Source organism: Malus sylvestris, chromosome 5, assembly GCF_916048215.2.
Source record: "Malus sylvestris chromosome 5, drMalSylv7.2, whole genome shotgun sequence".
Taxonomy (NCBI): Eukaryota; Viridiplantae; Streptophyta; class Magnoliopsida; order Rosales; family Rosaceae; genus Malus; species Malus sylvestris.
In genome coordinates, this window is record NC_062264.1 from 34,638,147 (window position 1) to 34,653,749 (window position 15,603).

A 15,603-nucleotide genomic window follows, 5' to 3' on the forward strand; every position below is an offset into this window, starting at 1 on the left:
GCGGATTTTCTTAGTCAAAGTTCATGTTTTTCCAGGTAACGGCGAAGTTTTGCATTCTCGGAATATCCCTGATTCTTGGTTGCTGATTTTGGTTGTGTTTTGCACCTTTGTTTGCTTTGTCGTTTGCCTTATTACCTTTCATGTTGGTGTTTTTTTGGACTCTGTTTAATTAAGTTGTGCCGAAAAAAAAAATCATTACTTCATCCCATACTGCAGTAAACATTAGAAAATACAGTGAACAATCTGTTGAATCCAAATCACAGTAATTCAAATGTATTATCTAATCAGATTGAATTCCTCTCCAATCGAGTCACCGCTGATATCAGAGCAAAGCATATGTAAGGCAAGAAAATGTATAAGCAGGATTACTCGAGAAATATCTGATCAACTTAACTCACTCCAATAGACATCAGATCAAGTTATGACGAAATAAACAGCAACATGAAATATGAACTATCGAGCCTCGAGTAGGGTAAATGTATCTTCATTAGCTGAAAAAACTGTAACCTTGTTTGCACAAGGATCGACTTTGTTGTCATCTAAATCCCTTTCACTGTAAAAACCAGGTTTTTCCGGTTCAGGCAATGCACTTTCACCACTCAACATCAGAACTGCAGCTGGCATGCTTGGCCTATCTGCCGGATTTCACTGCACGCATAAAAGACCCACATGGATCGACCGCAAAACTTCATGTGGATTACTGGAGTCTCCTACTCATGTATCGAGCATTTCAATGGACTTGCCTTCTGTGTATAAATTCCATGCCTAAAAGATCACAACCACCAATCGTACTGAATAAATAGAAGTATAGAGAATCAAGTAAAAACAAATAATAATGCTAGACAAACCACATTTTAGATCTTAAGTGGAATCGAATCCATTTTTTACATGAATTGTCGTCACCAGTTGTTAATAGAGAAGTCACTGTCACAGTAGTACTTCATTAGCTGATGCAGTCAGAATATAGTCCCTCTAGTATTATTCGACGAAAAATGATCAACTTGACAGCTGACACTTACATGTCCATGCAAGTTAAGGCTGTGGTTTGGATGAGAAAATCCTCTGTTTCTTTTCCCTTCACTATCTCAAGCACCATAACACCAAAGCTATACATGTCAGATTTTATCAAGTAGAACCCATCGATCGCATATTCTGGGGACATGTAACCACTGCAAAGCAATGTTTCAAAACCTACATTTTACAAGCAAGGTATATAGAATGTCTGATTGTACTTTTACATTATTTACTATGTTCTTCCAACCACTTTATTTATCGCTGCTGTAGTTTCATTTCCTCCAAAACTTCTTGCCAGGCCAAAGTCTGAAATTTTGGGGTTAAATTCACCGTCGAATAGAATGTTGCCGGCTTTGAGATCTCGATGAATTACTCTCAGTCTAGAATCTTGATGAAGATAGAGGAGCCCCCGAGCAATCCCATTAATAATGTCAAAACACTTAGGCCAATCTAGTAAGATGCTTTTTCTTTGATCTGCAAAATAGTACATAATAGTATCATATCAAAATAAAACAGTCTAATACTTTCCCTTCCGTTACACAGCCAATCGACAAAGGATCATAGGAAGTTTACAAATGGGAAACAAACCGAAAATAAAGAAGTCTAAGCTTTTGTTAGGCATGAACTCGTAGATCAGCATCATCTTCTTGAATGCAGCATCCTAGAAGCCTCACTAGATTCCAGTGCTGAAGTTTGGCAATATGTGTAACCTCATTCTTTAACCGGTTGAGTCCTTGCCTCGAATGTTTCAATAGACTTTTCACAGCTATTTCTTGTCCATCCATCAGTGTACCCTGAAATTCATCAGCACGTATCATGATCAAAATTCATACTACTAGCTAACTGTATCTGTTACTCTTCCTAAAGTGACATGCTCAAATGTCAAGCTAATTGTCGTGCAGACTGTGATTTCACCTTATAGACAGATCCAAAGCCACCCTCCCCAACTTTATTGTGGTTTGAAAAATCATTGGTAGCACAAATCACAGTGCCCAAGTCAAATAATGGTAACTCCAGATCTTCCCTTTGGTCCGATCTCGGTTTTCCTGCAAAGCACATAGTGAAGTAAATTGTGTACCATGGAACTGAACTTAGAAAACGGAGGGGTAGAAGAGTAGAAACTCAAATAGCTTACCATCTTGTTGGTGCTTCTTCTTCTGAAAACGTAAGAGGAGGGCTAGGCCCAGGATTAAAAGTCCAGCAGACAACACAGTACTGGTTACTATGATTCTCGTTTTCTTCACTTTGGATTTTGCATTGTCTGCTTGAAGTGGTAATGAAGTATTTCAAAGCAGAAAACTAATAAGGAATTATATAGAAGAATAAACACCACCATACCTGGTTCAGATGCAGCTAATCTTATTCTTATGTATATATCTTGCCCATTTCCATTGAAAGTTCTTGAGCAGCCACTTCCTCCTGCCCTGATATCCAAATTTGCAAAAGCTGTGCAGGAGCAGTTTTCAGTGGAGTCATTCTCATACAGGCATATGTTGCACCCCGAAAGGCCCCTTTTTGTTGAAAATTTGGTCTAAATCCTTCCAAGCAACCACATAGTGGGGAGTTGTCAATATTACACGCACCATTTGGCCCACATATTCCATAGTTGTCACATGTATCAGCCGGTGTTCCTAGTAAAACTTCCCAAACTTGGGCTCTATTAATCCAGTTGTAGCTCCTCACACTCCCGTCTTGTGTCAACACAGGAAATGCCCAATTCTCAAATAAAATTGCTTAAAGTTCTGCAAAATGAAGACTACATGTTACAGCATCAACCAGAAACACTCGTCATACAGAAGATTGAAAATCCTTAAACACACTCGATGCAGCGACAAACGATTACTGTCTCCATTAAGATTTATGCAACTGTTAAAATGTTGGGTTTGTTTCAAAAATTGCATTACTTTTCTCCGCAATTTACAAACAAGCAAATCATAAGTGACAAGAGCCCATAAGACTAATTGGCAACAATTTGCAATCCAGATTTTTAGCTTCATTTATTGCTACCCATCAACTAACTCAAGTCAAAAAGTGGAAAAAAAAACTGGAACAATTTGTTTCCTTTACTTCCATCTAATAAATATAGAAATGGTTCAAGAACATGGGCAATGCTCAATTCTCAAAACAAACACAGAAATAGAGAGAGAGAGAGAGAGAGAGAGAGAGAGAGAGAGAGAGAGAGAACTGACCTTTATTGGTAGAAAATGTTGCAGAAGCCAGCCAACCCAGAAGAAAGTTAATTCAGGGGAAGATTATCGTCACCAGATGTTAATAGAGAAGTCACTGTCACACTGTATATCATTAGCTAATGCAGTCAGAATATAGTCCCTCTAACATAATTCGACGAAAAATTATCAACTTGACAGCTAGCACTTACATGTCCTAGCAGGTTGAGGCTGTGGCCTGGATGAGAAAATCCTTTGTTTCTCTTCCCATTCACTATCCGAAAGCTGTGCTGCTGGATTCGACGCAGATGTTGGTGTGTTCGAGGACCAAACGCTTGTCTTGTTAATATCAACAAGGACAAGAATTCCAGGGATGGTGACCGTGCATAGACCTGATGAATCAGTGGTGTGTCTCGGTTGGCTACCCATACGAACTTTTTTACTTGATCGCTAGAATGGGACTTACAATTACAATTAACCGAGTGTTGACTGGCCAGCCTGTCCAGGTTCAGTTAGACTTAACTCCATATCATGAGTAGCTGTCCAACCAGGTTCATAGGCTTCAAGGAAACCGATCTTTGCCTTGTCGGGGAGATCATGGGAATGAACAAATGGCACCTTGTTTGGCCACCCAATCTCCATTCTTATATTGGCACAGGGGCTATCAAGTGTCTGAATGTGATTCTCACACTCCTTCAGGTTGCAGAACCTCAGCTTGATTCCCTTCTTGTCTGCAATGTCTTGAACCCCTTCCATCAGGACTCTCTGGACCTCGACCCACAATCTCTTGGAAGGTGGCAGAGGTTTGGTTCTTTCACCCTTTCTCCTCCTCAACAAAGGCTTCATAGATCCTGTTCCAGCATTTCATCGATCCAAGGACCTAATGTTAAAAGCTTCTCACATAAGAGATACACATAAACACGTGCAATCCAATATCAAGAGGACTCAAGAGACGGATATAATTTTTAGAAGATAAAACTAGATTGAAGATCCTTGTTATGACAGCAGAAATGCAAAAACTATTAAGTAGTTGATGATTACTATCAATAGAGTTGGACTTAATTTAGCTTATACATTGAACTTATTTTTAGTGTGTGCATGTGCTTCATTCAGTCAGTAAGACCAATCCTAATTAAAGTAAGCTGTCATTAAAAAAATTGCATTCATGAAATCAATTTACAGTATGTAACAAGCAGGCAATTGGTAAAGAAGATTAAATGCAGCATACCATCTTGTGCTGCATGGAAATTGGAACTTTGGAAACCGTGTCTGTTAAAGAGTTGATTGGTGGGGTGAGATCTCTGCATAAAGTCATCAACCGCTACTGGAAGCTGGAACTGAGCTTCAACCCCATGACCAGCAGTTCTCATCTCTGAACAACTAAGATTGGTCATGGATTTAGGCATGAATTTAAAAGCCAAAGAACAACGCCCAAACAAGTTGCTCTGTGTATTAGCAGTCTCCGTTCTCTGCAGTGCAGGGTTAACATATCCTGCAGTTGCCTGATAGAGTGCGAGTCCAGGGTAAACAATAGCTTCTTGAGGACCAGTCACGAGGGTCATTGTTATTAACCATATCTGCAGCTGGGTATGATGCTTTCTGGTGGAAGTAGAGGCGAGCCGAATCTAAACCCGACCTCAAAAGAGCCCCATCACTCACTGGAAAACTGAATGATGGCAGCAGAATAGAGTGCTAGTGATTGTGACAAAGTTGAAACAGATAGTTTGTAAGATTCTGATGGAAGGCCTTCAGCAGGTGCCAGATCAGTTAGCTTCACACGACCTAGAGATGGCAGGCCATTACTTGCCATGAAACCCTTTGGGTATACTTGCTACCTGATTTTGAAGAGAGGCACAGGTTACCACTGACATAACTCAAAATTAATAAACTGAAAACAGCATAATCATTCATCAATCAGAACCTCCTCTTTTTTTTCTTATGAGAATTTAGGAACTCCTTGACCCCTAAGTTGAAGCCACAAAAACTGAACCATCTACGTACTGCAAAGAAAGAAAGTATATGAAGCATAAATATATACGTACAAATACATGTGTGTACATATATGAACATTTTATATTGAAAAAGTGCTCTCCTAAGGTCCTTAAAAAAGTCAAGCTGCTCAACTATTGATCGTATATGTACGCTAGAAATGCAAGATCTATGGTACGTTGCATGCCAAGGGGACATTTGACCTACGAAAAAAATAAAATTGCTTAACAGTTCTGCAAGATGAAGACTACATGCTACAGCATCGACCAGAAACACTCTTCCAAACACTAAACCAACCTTGCAACCATATTTCTTCCAAGTATATTGTCCAACCGGGGTAGTCTTTGCTCATACAGAAGATTGAAAAATCCTTAAACACACTCGATGCAGCAACGAACGATTACTGTCTCCATTAAGATTTATCCAACTGTTAAAATGTTGAGTTTGTTTCAAAAATTGTATTACTTTTCTCCCCAATTTTCAAACAAGAGCCCATAAGACCAATTGGCAACAATTTGCAATCCAGATTTAGCGTCATTAATTGTTACCCATCAACTAATTCAATCCAAAACGTGGAAAAAAACTGGAACAATTTGTTTCCTTTACTTAATCTAATAAATATAGAAATGGTTCAAGAACACGGGAAATTCCCAATTCTCAAAACAAACAGAGAGAGAGAAAGAGAGAGAGAGAGAGAACTGACCTTCATTGGTAGAAAATGTTGCAGACGCCAGCCAACCCAGAAGAAAGTTAAATTCAGGGGAAGATTAGGGCTTTACAAAAGGGAGAGAGGAGAGGAACACACAACACAGTGCCTTTTTTCAATTTTTTTTAACAGTTACACTTTCATGGAGGATTTTACTTGCGGCAACCAAAACTTGGTGATGAGATGAAAATTTTGGATTTGGTACTAGTGACTGAACACAGAAGTTGTCGAAAGCCATATCACCTACTCCATAAATTTTTCGTTCTGACCGGAATAGGTGGTACATCGTTTGTTTATATATAAATAGTAAGAAATTTTATTTTTTAAGTTATTAATTTTTTGATCCATATATCTCATTATTTATATAATGACATGAATTGTATCATCCTATATGCTAGTCACATTGAAAAATTTCTTCTACTTGGACATGTCTTTCCGCTTCTCATACTGGAGAAATTTATGTAAGAAATAGCTAATGTTATTCACACGTTTATTTTTATCTTTCAAACACCTTTGTTAATATTTGGCCTTGATTTTCTCCAATTTACTCCATCCGAGCAGCGAATATTGAAAGAACATATGAGAAGTAAAAATAAGTATGTAGATAGCATAACCCTCTTTTTTATATACAATTGTTATTTTTTTAATTTGTTTTGGAGAATTCAACAAAACCGTCATAAAACTTATTTTCATAGCACTTTTGTTGTTTTGTAAAAATTTTCAGAATTCATTTAAAACGTTTCGAAAATGTTCCAATTGATGAAAATTTGTTCTAGCCACATACTAAAATCTGTTAGAATTTTTCTCCATTGATTTTTTTTTTCGCCTTAAAAATGAACAATGTTTGGCCACTTAAGAATGAAAATGCCTCAGAAACAGTTCGTAATACTTTCATCAATTCCTACCATATGTTTTTATATAGCTCAATGACTAAACAATATAATTTTTTTTTTGCTGAAAAATCATCTTTACGAATCGATTTATAATATGACATTTCCGATCATATTCACAAACGTTTGTGAATTGGCCTAAAGAGTGTAGCTATGTGACAATGACTTATGTTGATGCACAAAATCAGCGAAGACTTTGGTACAACAGAAAGTGTCAGGTTTTATGACCTTCGCTTGGTTGCTTCAGTCACTAGTGAGGATAAGTACGTAAATGAATAGAGACAGAGAAGCAAACACAGGATGTACGTGGTTCACCCAGATTGGCTACGTCCACGGAGTAGAGGAGTTCTTATTAGTAGTGAAGGGCTTACACAAGTACAAAGGATCAAGCTCTCAATTTAGTGAGTTCTTGTGAATGATTTAACACAAAATGGCATTAGCCCATATTATGGGGGAATGACCCCTATTTATAGAAAAACTTGTAGCTTTGTCACATTGACATGTGTCATGTTATGATTGGTTCTTGATGTCGACACGTGCTGCGCTCTGATTGGCTTCTAATCTTGACACGTGTCGAGTAGTGATTGGCCTCCTGGTCGGAGGGGAACTCTTCTGGGTCCTTGACAGTATAGCGTTGGCCGGTGCTCGGTAGTTTCGGGATTGGTCAAGTATGGTACAAACAGTGCTCCCCTAAGTTCCCGAGTGAGGGAAACTCCTCGGTTGGGGACTTGCAAGATCCAATCCCTTGAGTAATCACGAAACTTCTAAGTACCGAAGTGTGGTCTGATCTTCATCTGCCCTTCTCTGGAAGTACCTTTCCTCCATCCGGGAATGGTGTATTTAGCTGATGTTGACGCACAAGGTAATGTATCAATTTCACTTGAAGCTTAGTTGTAGTTTCGGGCTTAGTCAAGTGTGATACAAACCCTATAGTAGGAGTCCCCCAAGTCGCCGAGCTAGGAGATCTGCCGAAAGAGGTGACAGACAAGGTAAGCAGTCAAACTTCCAAGTAAGCAACGCAGGATCAGAGATTTGACTTCGGCTTCCGGTTGATTGTTCTTCTTCTCCTTGTCTCTCATTCAACTGTCAGGATAAGGAGAAGCAAATGGATAAGAGATGATATGAGATACTTTTGCTTTTGAAGAAGTAACTTTCCACAGGCTTATTCTTGAACTGTGCTGGAGGGTTTTCTGGTGCCCTTCAGAGTATAAGGCCGACTCAAAAATTTGAGGGTCAAAACAAGTCCATCAAATCTAGAGTACGTTCGACCTTGATGATATGGGATACTTTTGCTGTTGACGGAATAATGAATGTGGTATGGGAAGGTGTCGTGCTGTAGTGATCTGTTTCAGCCCACCGTTGAACCTTCTGCTTCAATCTTTTGCATGGCAGAAGTGGTGTGCAACCTTTGCATTCAAATGGTCCTTCAGAACATTCCTTCATAGTGACTCATCCCCGCTTGGCAGCTTCAGTGTAAAGAGCCAATATCTGATCAACTGTCATGAGGTATTTGCCGGTGGAATTCGTGACCTTGACAGCAGTTGAGGATGAGTACTCGAGAGCAATGCTAAGTAAGCAACCAGGCAAAGGCTCCAGGCAGTCAGTTCCAAATTGGAGGTTTGATTTCAGGTTCCGACTGACTGCTCTCTTTCTCCTTGTCCTGCAGGTGTGGACAAGGACAAAGACAAAGACAGGGAGAAAGCATGATATGGGATACTCTTGCTTTCGACCCTGATGATATGAGATACTCTTGTTCTTGGTGTGGCTTATTTGCTGAGGTATTATCGGGGGGAAATAAAGCTGAGTATTTCGAGAGGTTATGTTGAGGGTGTCTTTTCGAATGCGAGAAAGGGTTGAGCATTTTTGCAGGTTTGCCTGTCCGTTAAGGAGGGAGGTCAATGTATATAGGGATTTCCCAATAACAAGTAGTAATGCTATTCCTTTACCCTTCTTGGTCACAGCAATGTAGTGGGAGCTGTCAGCTTCACGTGTTTTAATTTTGTCAGAGCACTTTGAAAAAGTGGTATGTGGTATCTGGAAAGCTGATGTTACGTGTCAAGATTACAGACAAGCTTTATCTAAGGAAATCTGGCTCTCGAAGTTCTGAGAGTTGTGCCTCTTCGGTTTTCGAACAAGCAATCCCGTCGAGGATCTGACTCTCGAGATTCGGAAAGCGGTGCTACTCCGGTTTTTGAGAAAGTAATTATGTTGGGAGTCTTTTCTCGAATGTGAGTAAAGGTTGGACGTTCTTGCCAACCTGTCTTGCCGCAAAACACGGAGGTCGACACACATAGGGACTTTCCAGTTGTCAAGCAGTGGTGCTGTTCCTTTACCCTTATGGGTAATAGTAGGGTAGCTGGAACTTCGAAATTCTCGTGCCTAAACTTTGTCAGAGATCTTTGACAAAGTTATATGTGGTACCCGAGGAGTTGATGGTGCATATGGAGAGCGGTGATTGAACAGTAAGATTCACGTGCTTTCTACTTCACCAGAAATCTTCGACAAATTGCCCATAATTTCCGCAAAGCTGAGTGTGCATGTGACAGGTGCTGACGAGGCTGAAAAAGCAGGTGCTTCTTCGATTTCTGAGATCGGCCCTCGTGGTCTCTGAGCAGCCCAGCTTTTGAGAAAGCAAACGCCTCTTCGATTTCTTAAGCTCCGTCGAGTGCAGATTTTTATAGAGGCTGGCATTAAGTTCCACAGCACACTTGAATCTCTACTAGTAGAAGCTCATTTCTTGCACTTCTAAGATCTTGATTTGTCTGACCTTTTCCCTCTTCAACACATTTGAAAATGTCTGGACCCTCCGACCGTCGTTTTGACTTGAACCTTGGAGAAGAGACAGCCACGCCTTCTCCAGACAACATATGGCGCCCATCCTTCATATCCCCTACTGGTCCTCTTACCGTTGGGGATTCTGTGATGAAGAATGATATGACCGCTGCAGTGGTGGCCAGGAACCTTCTCACTCCCAAAGATAACAGACTACTTTCCAAACGGTCTGATGAGTTGGCTGTTAAGGACTCTCTGGCTCTTAGTGTTCAGTGTGCAGGTTCTGTGTCTAATATGGCCCAACGCCTATTTGCTAGAACCCGCCAAGTTGAATCATTGGCTGCTGAAGTGATGAGTCTCAAACAGGAGATTAGAGAGCTCAAGCATGAGAATAAGCAGTTGCACCGACTCGCCCATGACTATGCTACAAACATGAAGAGGAAGCTTGACCAGATGAAGGAATCTGATGGTAAGGTTTTACTTGATCATCAGCGGTTTGTGGGTTTGTTCCAAAGGCATTTATTGCCTTCGTCCTCTGGGGCTGTACCTGGTAATGAAGCTTCAAATGATGAACCTCCAATGCCTCCTCCTTCTGGGGTTTTGTCAAGTACTGAGGCTCCGGATAACCATCATCCGGTGCTTTCTCTTTCTAGGGCTCTACCGACTGCTGAGACTTCCCCTAAGCAACTTTTGTGAAGGCTCCCTTTTGTTTGTTTATTTTGACTCATGTATATGTACATATTTGTGGCTTATCGAAAATATTAATAAATAAGCTTTGCTTCATTTCAACATATTGTGTTAAATACACCAAAGCCTTTTTCATAAAGTTCTTTGAATTTTTGCTTTTGTTGAAACCTGTATTGTTGAAGCTTTGTGAGTGAAGCATGTAGTTTGAGGTAGTGTTCCCTTAATTTCCCGAGTGAGGAAAACTTCTCGGTTGGAGACTTGAAAAATCCAAATCACTGAGTGGTTGTGAGACTGCCGAGTATCAAGGTGCAGTAGCATATGGTGGGAGTCCCCCAAGTCTTCAGGCGAAGAGAGTTGCCGAATGAGGTGTCTAGCTAGTAGTCAATGTCATGAGTAGGAAAACTTCACTTGTTTCTTTTTGAAGTGGTAACCCAGGGCTCTTTCTTCATATATTGTTTTTTTTTGTTATGAAGATGTGTTAGGCCCAAAGAAGTGGAGGCCTTGGCCCTTTTTTTTTTTTTTTTTTTTTTTTTTTTTGTCGACTGAGTGGGATGTGTTCAGCTGAATCCAAATAGGGGGATGTTTTCAGCCGAATCCAAGGAGGGGGGAAAGCATGACTCATCATCATTTGTCATGATGTTGTTCCTACACTTCATCATCATTTACTACTTTTCCTTTTCTTCTTTCATAATATGCCATCAATGTGTTTAATTTTCTTTTGCTTTGCCTTTCCGTTTTGGCTGGAAAGATTGCCATCTTTCCTCACAATCTGATTTACTGCAGTCTTGTTGAAGGAAATGTGGGTGTTGGAGCTAGGTAAACCAAGGAGGGTGTCTACGTAGAGGGAGTGGTAGCTCTTCAATATAACACCATTTTCTGTGGCGCAAATCGCAAAACCATCTTCATGAAAGTTGTTCCTTAGCTCGTGAACTACAACATATCCGAATTGGAGATCCATCGGAGCAGTACAACTCCAGAAATTCAGGTATGATGAGTGATTGTTCGTCATTTGTATATCAACGCGTCAGACCTGTTGTGAGCTTCAAAAACTCCATTTTCTCTTGCTCAGATCAACATACTTTCTTCATCGAAGTTGTTCCTTAACGTGTGAACTACAACATATCCAAATTTGAGGTCCCTCGGAGCAGTATAACTCCAGAAATCCAGGTATGATGAGTGACTGGTTATTATTTTTCTGTCAACCCGTCAGATTTGTTGTGAGCTTCGAAACTCCATTTTCTATTGTTCAGATCAGCATACTTTCTTCATCGAAGTTGTTCCTTAACTTGTGAACTACAACATATCCAAAATTGAGATCCCTCGGAGCTGTATAACTCAAGAAATTCAGGTATGATGAATGACTGGTTATTATTTTTCTGTCAACCCGTCAGATTTGTTGTGAGCTTCGAAACTCCATTTTCTATTGTTCAGATCAGCATGCTTTCTTCATTGAAGTTGTTCCTCATCGTCCCTTTCATAACATATCAAAACTTCAGAATGAACTAATGGTTAAATATTTCCAGATCTTCGAAACATCACAGCAGCTTCGAAATCTGCAAGAATCCGACTGTCATGTTTGGAGCTTCAACACTTTAATTTCCGTCGCTCAAACAGAAATGGTTCCTTCTTGAAAGTTGTTCATATGCTCAAAAACTATAGGGTGTCCAAAATTCAGCTCCATTGGAGCAGAGCAGAGGTTGCAGAAATTTGATAGATGAAAGGAGGCGGAAGAGGGAGAGAGAGAAAAAGTCTCTTGGGTTGGATTTCTATTTTGGGGCAGATTCCAATTTTTGTAGCACCTGCATTATTGATGAATTGCTTGTACTTTTGTCCATTAAGAAACCTGGGACTTTGGCTTGTTGTTGGATCTATTATAATATGTTTGGGAACATATATAAGTGAATAAATAAGAAGGAAAATTTTGGGCCCTTGTGGGTGTAAAACAAAAAATGTTTATGTTTACCCAAGTGTTTTTGTACAAGTTCAAGGGCATCTTGGGTTTTGTGAACAAAATTTGGTTATCTGGAGCAAGGTTTTGTGTTGAAGCTTTGTAGGTGAAGCTTTGGTGTTGAAGCTTTCTAGGTGAGGCTTTGATGGTGAAGCTTTGTAGATGAAGCTTTGTAGATGAAGCTTTCTAGGTGAAGCTTTTTTAGGTGAAGCTTTGTAGGTGAAGCTTTTTTAAGTGAAGCTTTCCGGGTGAAGTTTTTTGGGTGAAGCTTTGTGGGTGAAGCTTTTTAGGTGAAGCTTTGATGGTGAAGCTTTGTAGATGAAGCTTTGTAGATGAAGCTTTCTAGGTGAAGCTTTTTTAGGTGAAGCTTTGTAGGTGAAACTTTTTTAAGTGAAGCTTTCCGGGTGAAGTTTTTTGGGTGAAGCTTTTTAGATGAAGCTTTTTTTTTTTTTTTTTTTTTTTTTGGCGCTTGACACGGTCTTCATTTGCTTGTTTTGTAGTGACTGTGGAAGACGGATTGCTTTCTGATTGAGAAGGGTTCCGGCATCGCTTTGCACCATCTTCATGTGGGTAATATAGGAACTTCCTTATGTTTTGATCATGCATGTAGTGATAGAATTTGTTTCTTCTTATTGTAGATGTCAGAGCCTGGAAGTTCTAGTGATGAGGGCTCTTCTAGCTTTAGCTCTAAGTCTGAGTCTGCAATGTCGGAGTCTTCAGGGTCTTTGTTAGAGTCCTGTACTAGAGAAACATTGGATGATCTTCCCAACCGTCAAACTTTAGCTATTGCTAGTTCTTCCTCCATGGCGTTGGGTGAGGGGGTTGTTTTTTATGCCATACCCATAGTTCGCTCTGAGTTCACAGCAGACCATCTAAAGAATAACTTGTTAAATAATGAGAAGCAGGTTGAGGCGCTAAGGCAGTCATGTAATATCCCTCGTAGTGTAGGGATACGTTTGGTACATGATGAAGAATGGCCTTCTGAGCCTCCCCAGGGTCATGTTATGTTCTACACCCAGATATTACTGACTTTAGGGGTGAGACTACCTTTACATCCGTGGTTGCAAAAGATGTTATCTTTGATCGGATATGCACCTGGGCAACTCAATCCTGGTTTCTGGGATACTTTGATTGGATTTTATATCATTTGGATGGAGTGTGGGTTGTGTGAGCCTTCCTTCCATCAGTGGCGTTACTGTTACAAGATGCGCCCAGCAAAATCATGCACTGGTTATACCGAGTGTGCATGTCGGAGTGAGAGAGAGCGTATTGTGTATGGTAAGAAAAAGGCATACTACACATGGAAAAACCGTTGGTGCTTTCTGTATAATGATTGGGAGTATGATAAGGGTGTCACGCCTAAGCGATGTGTGCTTACTCACTTCCAGACTGTAGGTTGTAACGTATCAACCGTTCGTACTATTTGCTATTTGTTGTGGTCTTTTCTTGCTTCTAACACTTTGCTTCATGTAGTGACGCGGGGCACCATCCAACTGTTTGGGCAGGAGCTATCTGACATAGAGAAGGTGTTGAGGGTGCCCAAAGAGGATAGACACTTAAGCAAGCTACGACCCTTATTTCGTCGGTACGGTTTCCAACCCTTAGTTTCCGAGAGCCAGGGACGATCGAGTAAGTTGTATCCTTCATGTAAACTTAGCTCAATTCCTTACTTTATTTGGAAAGTTGTATTTCTTATTTTGATTTTCCTTATGCAGTGGAGAAGGTAAGCAAGAAAACAGGGACTAGCACCAATAAAAGGAAAGCACCAGTGTTAGTTCCTTCGGAAGACATCCTACCGCATAAGAAAATTCATAAGTTCCGAGGGGAACCATCCGTTAGACCTAAGTCCCAAGATGGGGTCCTTAAGGGGCCTGCCTTTAGGAAGACTGGAGTCGAGGCCGTTGAAAATGCTGCTGCCGTAGTTGCAGGAGAAGGGAGCCGACTGTTGCCTCCTCCTCTTACTATGGAGCACACTGTCCAGGAAAGTGATCCTGGTTCCCGCCATGAGGGGAAAGGCAAGGAAAGAGCTGGCAGTGTCCCGTGGAAGGACTTGAGGGTTGCCACGCGGCCAAAGGATTTTGGGGATATCAACAATTGCTTGGCAGGGCGTCGATTCGCCTTCGATGAGCTCGGAGAGCCCTTAGCTAAGGATGAATCGGATTGCGACCGGATGTTGAAGCTGTCTTCATATGTGAGTGTTACTTTGTCATTTCTTTACTTTTTCCTCTTTATTATCATTATTTAGGTAGTGATGATCGTCTTGCCATGCAGGTCATGGCCGAGTATCACGACAGACTGCAAGAGGTTGAGCGGTACAAGGCAAAACTGAAGGAGAATAAGCAGCTTGTGGACGAGGCCCGAAGGAATAAGGGACTTTTGACTCAGGCTCTCCAACTGAAGGACGAAACCATGGAGAGCTTGAAAAGGCGAAATGGTGAGAACCTAAGGCTTAAGAAATTGCTTGAGGCAACTAAAAAACAGTTTGAGGTGGCTACCTTGGAGGTATCCAAGGTTAGGGGAGAATTGGATGGTGCCTTAGTTGAGATTTCTGAACTGGAGAAGAGCATTCCAACTGAAAGGGAGGCTGCTGTGCAAGAATACTTAAGTTCTTCGACCTTTCATCTTGCTATTAAACCCTACTGTGCTCAAGAAGCTCGCTTTGAAAAAAGGAAATGGATGGCCGTCCTTGATCGTTATGATGATGGGAGCATTCTTCGAAAATACCACGAAGATATAGATGAGCATCATCGAAAGGGCGAGACATTTGTCCTTGCTGTTGATCCTAGCAGCGAAGATGAGTCTGATAACGAAGGCAGTGCTGATGCACAGACTCAGCATGGTGAAGAGGATCTTAGGGATGCAGAGGATGATGGTAGGACGCGGAGTGATACTGCCAGGGGTTCGGCTTCAGATGAGAATGAATAGCAGTGTCTTTACTATCTGCATGTATTCTGGATGTAGTAGTCTGATGTGTGTATAACATGTGCCCATGTTATAAGCTTGAGAGTTTTGGATTTTAGGTGTTTATGAGTGTTTGCACTATTATTAATGCATGTTTGGCTATGTATGAATAGATCTATTGTTTGGATATAAGCCCTTGTTTGGTTGTTCCTTTCTTTGTATAGTCTTGTCGACACATACTTAGATTTTGTTTCGTGTTGGATATATCTGCTTTGAGGTTTCAACACTTGAGTGTTCCATTGCTAGGAATGTAAAAGAGTGAGGGCTGAGTTGGCTAAATTACCTCTTTATTGAATTCATTGCCAAATGGCCTTCATTACATAGGATGCCGAACAGCTATAGCTCAACACTTGTACATCGTGAGTCTATTTGTAGTAGTACTTCAAGTGATCAGCGTTCCATGGATGGCCAAGAGTCTTGCCATCGGAGCTTCTAAGTGTGTAAGAGCCAGGGCGACTGATGCCAATGACT

The 15,603-nt window shown here is 40.8% G+C and overlaps 3 protein-coding genes, 1 long non-coding RNA gene and 1 pseudogene across 6 annotated transcripts; 2 read left to right on the forward strand and 3 right to left on the reverse strand.

Moving 5' to 3' along the window:
* Positions 1–3,580, reverse strand: part of LOC126621146 (uncharacterized) — a 53,310-nt pseudogene extending 49,730 nt beyond the window's left edge.
* LOC126622821 (G-type lectin S-receptor-like serine/threonine-protein kinase SD1-1) lies at positions 1,629–3,608 on the reverse strand. Its single transcript, XM_050291529.1, has 5 exons — positions 3,392–3,608; positions 2,353–2,460; positions 2,150–2,275; positions 1,930–2,060; positions 1,629–1,808 (listed from the first exon to the last, which is right to left on the reverse strand). The coding sequence occupies exons 1-5, from the start codon at positions 3,606–3,608 to the stop codon at positions 1,629–1,631; spliced, it is 762 nt and encodes a 253-aa protein (XP_050147486.1).
* A 34-nt stretch (positions 3,609–3,642) lies between these two features.
* LOC126621149 (uncharacterized) lies at positions 3,643–6,152 on the reverse strand. The gene is made up of 4 exons (XM_050289552.1): positions 5,872–6,152; positions 5,101–5,179; positions 4,408–5,014; positions 3,643–4,030 (listed from the first exon to the last, which is right to left on the reverse strand). Exons 3-4 carry the CDS (start codon positions 4,739–4,741, stop codon positions 3,654–3,656), a joined length of 711 nt encoding a protein of 236 aa, XP_050145509.1. The 5' UTR covers positions 4,742–5,014; positions 5,101–5,179; positions 5,872–6,152; the 3' UTR covers positions 3,643–3,653.
* A 4,844-nt stretch (positions 6,153–10,996) lies between these two features.
* Positions 10,997–12,588, forward strand: LOC126621155 (uncharacterized). Of its 2 annotated transcripts, XR_007622809.1 has the most exons (5): positions 10,997–11,208; positions 11,293–11,390; positions 11,474–11,571; positions 11,747–12,305; positions 12,462–12,588. It is a non-coding gene; the product is annotated as an uncharacterized LOC126621155 (long non-coding RNA). The 2 variants fall into 2 exon arrangements; XR_007622810.1 differs by lacking the exons at positions 11,293–11,390; positions 12,462–12,588 and having other exon boundaries at positions 11,747–12,185.
* Positions 12,589–12,639: 51 nt separating this feature from the next.
* LOC126621144 (uncharacterized) lies at positions 12,640–15,236 on the forward strand. 2 transcript variants are annotated; one of them, XM_050289547.1, is made up of 4 exons: positions 12,640–12,737; positions 13,645–13,800; positions 13,887–14,362; positions 14,443–15,236. In XM_050289547.1, coding segments are annotated over exons 2-4 (1,131 nt in total). In that variant the 5' UTR covers positions 12,640–12,737; positions 13,645–13,799; the 3' UTR covers positions 15,097–15,236. The 2 variants fall into 2 exon arrangements, with proteins under 2 accessions (XP_050145504.1, XP_050145503.1); XM_050289546.1 differs by lacking the exon at positions 12,640–12,737 and having other exon boundaries at positions 13,006–13,800.
* The last annotated feature ends 367 nt before the right edge of the window (positions 15,237–15,603 follow it).